General features: G+C 44.2%; 1 protein-coding gene across 1 annotated transcript in view; it reads left to right on the top strand.

Moving 5' to 3' along the window:
• Nucleotides 1-2,552, top strand: part of LOC104616940 (protein sidekick-1-like) — a gene marked incomplete at both ends in the record, with an annotated part of 58,419 nt that extends 55,867 nt beyond the window's left edge. The window contains 2 exons of the mRNA XM_010282115.1: nucleotides 1,029-1,190; nucleotides 2,427-2,552. Of these exons, the coding sequence (XP_010280417.1) occupies nucleotides 1,029-1,190; nucleotides 2,427-2,552 (288 nt within the window). The remainder of the gene's footprint in view (nucleotides 1-1,028; nucleotides 1,191-2,426) is intronic.
• Between the last annotated feature and the right edge of the window lie 4,478 nt (nucleotides 2,553-7,030).

Genomic DNA, 7,030 nt, shown 5'->3' on the forward strand with positions numbered 1-7,030 from the left:
TATTCTTTATTTAACTGATAAAAACTGAAAGAAGAATCTTGATTTGCATAAAATAAGCATCTGGATTGAGAAACATCTTCCTGCTGCATTTTTCTGGAAAGACAAACTAGCAAGCAGCCTTCTCTAGTGGGAAAACCCTTTTCCCACTTCCTATCTTCTTGGTTTGAAATGTGTTGTGTACTTCTAGAGAACCAGAAAAATGCCAAAAGGACTCTGTAAATTGGAACTTCCTGTCTGTAAAATGTTTTATAAATCAAATTCTTTCCATTGACTTACCTTCAGAAAATTTCAATGAAAACTAGATTTTGTTTTGTTTTCAAAGTACTCATTGCCGCTCTGCCGTTTATGCAGCCTTAAGAACATAAATGTGAAACTAGCTATGAACTTTGATGAAGGAAACAGCACTGATTTTAATTCATCTGTGTAAGAAAAATTCTTAGAGAGTGAGAAGAGTGAAACACAAGTCGTGACTTCAGCCTTGTCCGGGCTAATAGTGCTTTGATTGCCTCCCCTATTGCAGTGGCATTTATACCCACAAGTTACCTGTGAGATACACATCCTTCATTCCGGATTCACTTGGCAATGGTAGAAATGACAGGACAAGACGAAAGGGAAGAAGCTGGCCCTTGTTTCCTCCTCCAGGCAATGTTGCAGGTTACTTGGCAAAGCAGCAGTGGAGAAATACTTGCTTAGGAAGCAGTCTGCAGCATGCAGTCCTCTTCATTTACCTCTGCCTTTCTTCCCAGAATAATTAGTGAAGTTGTGTGTACTCTCTTGGTAATTTCCCAGTTGTGTTGTAAGGTTTTTTTCTTGTCAGTACCCACTTATCAAGCTTAAACTCTAATTATACTTATCAGTGCTGAAAATTGGCTATTATCACTACTTAAACTCCTGCTAATTGTAAGAAATACTTTCTTAGCAAACTGTTAGATAATTTTACTTACCATCTAGATGTAATAAGCTCCACTTGATTTCTTTTTTTGCGTGGCAACTTTCTCTTTTTTTTTTAATCTGTGTGGCTGTTGCAGGGGTGAGTAAGGTGGTGACTGTGGACATTAAAGGGAACTGGCAACGCTGGCTGAAGGTCCGAGATCTCACCAAAGGCATGACCTATTTATTCAGAGTGCAAGCCCGAACCATCGCCTATGGACCTGAACTGCAAGCCAACGTCACAGCTGGGCCAGCAGAAGGTAAGTGGAGCCATAAAACCACGTCGCAAGCCAGATCCGTTACACAAACATAGTCCAACAGCAGGGAATAGCGCACTCAGGGCTTAACATGAATTTCCAAGCCAAGGAGAAGTTGAGTCACAGGAGCTCAGGACATGATTCAGTGAGTTTCACAACTGCCCATGAAAAACATGTTTCCTTTTTTCCTGAAATCTAGAAGTTTGATGCAAATAAACAAAACAGTGTGAATAAATCATAACACAAATGGGCTAGCCAGGGATTTCAAAGCTGCATCCTGACAGCACAGCACATTAATTCTGACTGTACTGCTCTGCGGTGGAGTCAAAACTGGAATAACTCTGCCAAAACCAGCAGAGGTTCTTGGATGAAAAAAAAAAACAAAAAAAACCAGAAAGAATTTACAGTTACTCTCCACCAGCACTTGGGCTCATGCAGAGGGGGAGGTCTGTGCATTTCCTGATGTGTCAAGAGGAGCAGCATCAGCGTTCCCCGCTTGGTTCGGTGCCTGTACCAAAAGAGTTGGTTTTCTTATTTGATAGGTGATTTTGATAAACAGATAATCTAACAAGGTAAATGCCCTCCAATGATACCAGCCTGTCTGGTAAATCACAGAGCATCAGTGCAATGGTCACAGTACTGATTTTTGCTTCTTTTCCAGCTCAGGGAAATATTTGCTTCCTCCATCAGAGCCAGATGTGGCAGTTCCACCCTTCTGGGTACCAGCAAGCTTTCATTTTATCACACTACCCTCCATGGCCATTATCCTGGGGCAGCAGCACTGTGGATCCGCAGTCTCCCTCTCCTGCCCCACTACAGAGAGTATAAAGCAGGGATCCTAACGCGGCTGTGGCATCTTCCCAAGCGAATGGGCAGGCAGCTGTCCCCAGGAACCTCTCCCTGAAACTCGGAGGCTGGTTTCACCTCTGAAGTCAGAAATAGCAGTGGCAATGTGCAAACGCTGCAGATATGCTAATGCGTATTGTTAAATGCATATGTTAAAATGAGAGTGTTTTTGCTCTTTCCTGCCTAACACAGGTACCTGTAAAACCCAGCCATTGATATGTAACTGCTGGCACTAGAACTAGCGAAAAATCAATAGCCCATTGAGCTGGGTTGTGTTGCATATATGTTGACCAGTACTTCTAGATCTTTCCCGCCCTATATCAGTAGAAGAAATGAATATTGCAGTCTGTCTGTGGTACTGCCACCATTTGCTATTCTCCTTTCATCTTTCAGGGTCTCCCGGCTCCCCTCAGGAAATTCTGGTGACAAAATCTGCTTCTGGGCTGACGCTACAATGGACTGAGGGAGATTCAGGAGAAAAACCCACGACTGGGTACATTATAGAGGCACGACCCTCGGGTAAGCCATGGGAAACACAGAGAGCTTGGTGTCATGAGTTCTCTGCCTTCAATCCATGCTGAAAGCCATCCCACAGTGGGGAGGGTGTTTGTCATCCCAGTAAGGTAATGGGATTTTGTGAGAGAACCCTGTCACCAGCAGTAAACCGTTGCTGGTTTATTATGTGTTTAGCAGATTTTCTCCTGTTTAGGAGTAGTCACAGTAAATTACCCTGAGTGCTCTGGCTTTCTCTGTGCTACATCACTGGTAAATCATCCAACTGATGAGCTAATATAGTTAATAATTAAAACTCACATAAATGCTTACAGCATCTTTCATGCACAAGGACCAATGAGTACTTGAAAATTGTATTTTGAGGACCACAGATAGAAGTCTGTTCTCTTCTACAGCAGAACACAGCAGCTAATTATTATTTTACTGTTGATAACAGGGCCAGGACTTCAGCACCACGTACGTGTCACCTTCTCCATTCATTCTGCAGGGAGAGCATTGTCAGGGGGAAGGAATCCCCTCATCACCACAGTTTTTCTCGTTGCTTTCCCAGAGCTCCTTTGCTTCTGAGACTTGCATCTTGCTGAAGCTGCTCTCTGCTTTGTCCAGAATATATTCCCAGCTGGACAAGGTCATTTTAAATGTAGGCAAATGCTCCAGCCTGTTCGCAGCCTCTCCCAGCTTGGTACCCCTTGCAAATTCAATAAGCGCACACTTTCTGGTAACCAAGTCATTAAGAAAAAACAGTGAACGCTGCCGGACCCCTGTGTAATCTCACTCAATAATTCCCCTCCACTCTGACAGTGAATGTTGATAACTATTCGTCGAGTACAATTTTCCAGCTGGTGATGCATCTACCAGATACTTGTTTCACGTAGCCCATGTTTGAATGTCACGATGTCAAAAGCTTTGCTGAAGTCAAGATAGATGATGTCTGCTCTTTCTCCTCTATTGACAAGGTCTACTACCCTGCCACAGAAGGAAATTAGACATGATTTATACTTGACATATCCATGTTGGCTGCTTGTTCTTTCCTTTTTTACTTCTAGGTGCTTGCATGTGGCTTGATTATATATTGATTAAATGAATGTTTATCTGTTTGATTATATGAAGGATCCTAACTGTTTCTTGTATGTCTTGAATGAGAGGTTGCATTTAAAACCCAAGATTTTAACTACATTTAATCAGACAAGTAACAAAATAATAGCCTGCGTTTCTGTGGTCATCACTGAAGATGCAGATTTCCATACTTGCATCTGATAGAATGTGCTCTGTAGTGAGGCTCTGCTGTGACCCTGAAATTTTTTCCTCATTTCTGTCCTTTAACTTGACAATTATTTTCAAAACAAAGTTGAGAAAAGTGTGTACCTTCTCAAGTCACTGGAGTTTCCCAGAGTGAGGAAGATTTTTTTTTTTTATTAGAGGCATGACATCACTGTGCTTCTATTTTTCTTACATCAGCTTATTGATTTCTGCCCTTATTTCTTCGTAGGTAGAAAATACTCTGACTTATTTTAACAACATTGTTTAGATAGCAGGTTGAACCAAAGCTGTTCACTGAAGCTTGCTTGCCAGCTTATGTTTCCCCAAACAGGATGTTTTGAGTAAGAGTATTTTAGAGGGAAACTTGCAGCTCTTGCACAGGTTGTCTCCAAGCTGGAAATTCAACTCATCTGAGTGGTGACGTTGCAGACTCATGTGATGTTCCTGGGCTTCTCTCGCCGTTGGGTGTGAACATTTTATGGTTCATGGCTAAGGCTATAGGATTTGTGGCCCACTCTTTTTGAGTAGGAAGAAAATAGTCCCTCCAAGGCAGGTCTGAGCTGCATTAGCCCTGGGTCACTCCTGCTGGCCCCACTCCACTGATCCTGGAAACACACAGAAGAGGTCTTATTCTGCTGCTCTTGCAACCTGACTGTTGAGGCATTTAATTCCTCTTCAGATTATTTTAATCCTATTCATGCTGCTGTAGCAAATGAATTAGGCATTTGTGTGCTGGATTCTCATCCTTCGTTCTGGTTGCAGCTGTAGGGGAAGCGCGAAACGTGATCCAGGAGAGGGGACAGACTAATCGGAACGTTTGGTTATTTCACCTAAGCGCCGGCTTCCTTTCTGTGCTGCTTTACTTCCTCATCTCTGCATGGAGGAGTTTGAAATTGGAATTAGGAGCTTAACAAAAGCAGGGAACTAATTCTTCCTGTCAGGGCTGGTCATTCAGAGCAGCTTCTCTTTTAATATGATCCTAAGAATTTGCTTCTACACGTTGATTTATATGGGTAGTAGAGCGTGGGTTGGAGCAACCTTTGTTTTTAAGGAGTTGTTGTCTAAGAGAAGAGCAGTTGACTTGTGCCCTTCACATAAAATCAAGGAAGAAAAAGATATTCATCCTTCTGAGATCAAAAAAGGGGCATTGAACAGACAGATGAAAAGCTTTAGCTTGTTGCCAATATTTAAATGCAATACCACTACCTTAGTGTTTCACATCTCAAGTGTCATCTATTATAGGCCTCATTACCCCAAACGTTAAATGCTGTATCATCTCATTTTCCCTGCTGTAGCTCCCTGCCAAGACTCTTCCATCAGAGTCAGAGGATGGCTTTCTGTCAGAAATGGCAAACTCTACCCCCTTTTATCACTTCCCTTTGAGTTTTTCGGTGCCCTGCTGTGTCTCCCAGGGCTCCAGCTGCCCTGCTGGGTTTAGCAGTGGTGGCAGCAGGCAGCTGAGATTGTTCATTTGATCTCCCTGTTTCTTTCCCGGATTTATGGAAGGTGATCACACTGACTATCTCCTCTGCATTTTGAATATACTCAGACACAGGGGTGGAGCAGGTGAATCGACATTTTTTCTAGACTGATCTGTGCTAGAGGAAGACATTACAGAAACAGAAGAGTTTTTCTTTTCCTTCAACTTCTCTGTCCCTGGAGAAATGGATTCCAGTTCAGCTCCCTGTGCATTGCAAGAAATGTAATTAAGCAGCAGCCTCTGTCACTGCCATCGTGAGCACTCCCTAGCTATCAACTAGGCTGGCTAAGGAACAGGTATTGTATGGTGTCCTCAGTTTTTACATACGGAGGAAAACTAAGGAATGGCACAACAATGTCAAGGTTCCCAGTGCTGCCAGAGGGAGTGGAGAAGCTGGTTTTGCCCCTCTTTTCCCAACCTCATGCCACATCCAAGGCTCCTCTCTCTGGACTGTGCTTTAATGGTAGGCGTGTGGCCTGTAAAGCACTAAGCAGTCTCACACAGACTTTCCTTCCCAGTTATCCCCGATCTACAAAGCGGGTGGTTTTGCATAATGCCCCAGGGATCCATGCTGCCAGGAGAGCATATGGATATGCAACTGCCAAGCAAGACACCTTCATGCATGTATTTGCCTCCTGCGGTCATGCTGAGCTGCAGGGCAGCCATGTAGGTGTTCGGTCAACATGCTTCATGGCTTGTGTCACCTCAGAAAAACCTTCTGACCCAGGACAAGCTGATACAGATTTCCTCTTCTGCTTCCTCTCCCCACCGTGTGTTTAGGGTTTGTTTGTTTGTTTTTCCCAAGCAGGGGATGGCTTAAGCTGAGTGGGAGAGAATTGCATCTTAACATGCTTCCAATAAGAACATTTCTAGCATTCTGGCTGCCATGAACAGGCCAGTTAAGCCTCAGGTCAGCCACAAATCGCGAGCTTAGGACGTAGACAAGTCAGGAAAGTGTTTTCTTTTGCTCCCCAAGATGATCAGTTCCATGAAGGCAGCAGATGTTTTGGAGAAGAACCTGTCTACTTGAAGTAGGGATTGTCCTTCCCAGAGATGCTGGTTTTCGCTTCCCACACCCCGAGGGCAGATCTTGCTTTAGTTTCCTTTCTGGTATCTTGAGTAATGTTTTTATGTTTTCTTCCTTTTCTATTCATTTTTAAACAAATGAGGGAGTGCAGTGTCAAACACAGACACAAACCAGCGAAAGTCAGTAAATTCAAAGCGAAGGGTGCAGCTGCATTGCCGGCATCTGCCATGGGGCCTTTGGTTCGCCTCCGTTCGCGAACGACATGCCGAGGATGACAGTTTGTCAGCCTTCACTTCCCATTCTTGTCCTTCCGCTAGATTGCATGATAATCCAGCCCTTCGCCTCTGACAAATACATCCACATTTTAATTTTGTCCTCTGCAGAAGGAACACTAGGCACGTTCAGCCGGTCCTTAACTCTCAGCAGCTTCTCCCCTCATAAACCTCCTAATGCGTAATTAGAAGGAAGTTTTACGGCATGGCTCTCCTCTTACTCCAAGAGGGGAAGGCTGCCGTTTAGGCCCCAAATAACCCACAGCTTTCCACCTCCCCAGACGCAGCACGGACGTTGTTTTTTAGTGGCCTGAGTCAGCAGAGCCAGGAGCCTTCGTTACTGACTGACGGTTTTATTCAGCGTGGAGACCCCATCTAACGGCCCGTGAAGCCAGACTGGCCTGTGGCACCGCATGTGGCTGCGGCCTGTGGCGCTGCGTGTGGC

The sequence above is a fragment of the Phaethon lepturus genome, unplaced genomic scaffold (assembly GCF_000687285.1).
Source record: "Phaethon lepturus isolate BGI_N335 unplaced genomic scaffold, ASM68728v1 scaffold42502, whole genome shotgun sequence".
In the NCBI taxonomy this organism is placed as follows: Eukaryota; Metazoa; Chordata; class Aves; order Phaethontiformes; family Phaethontidae; genus Phaethon; species Phaethon lepturus.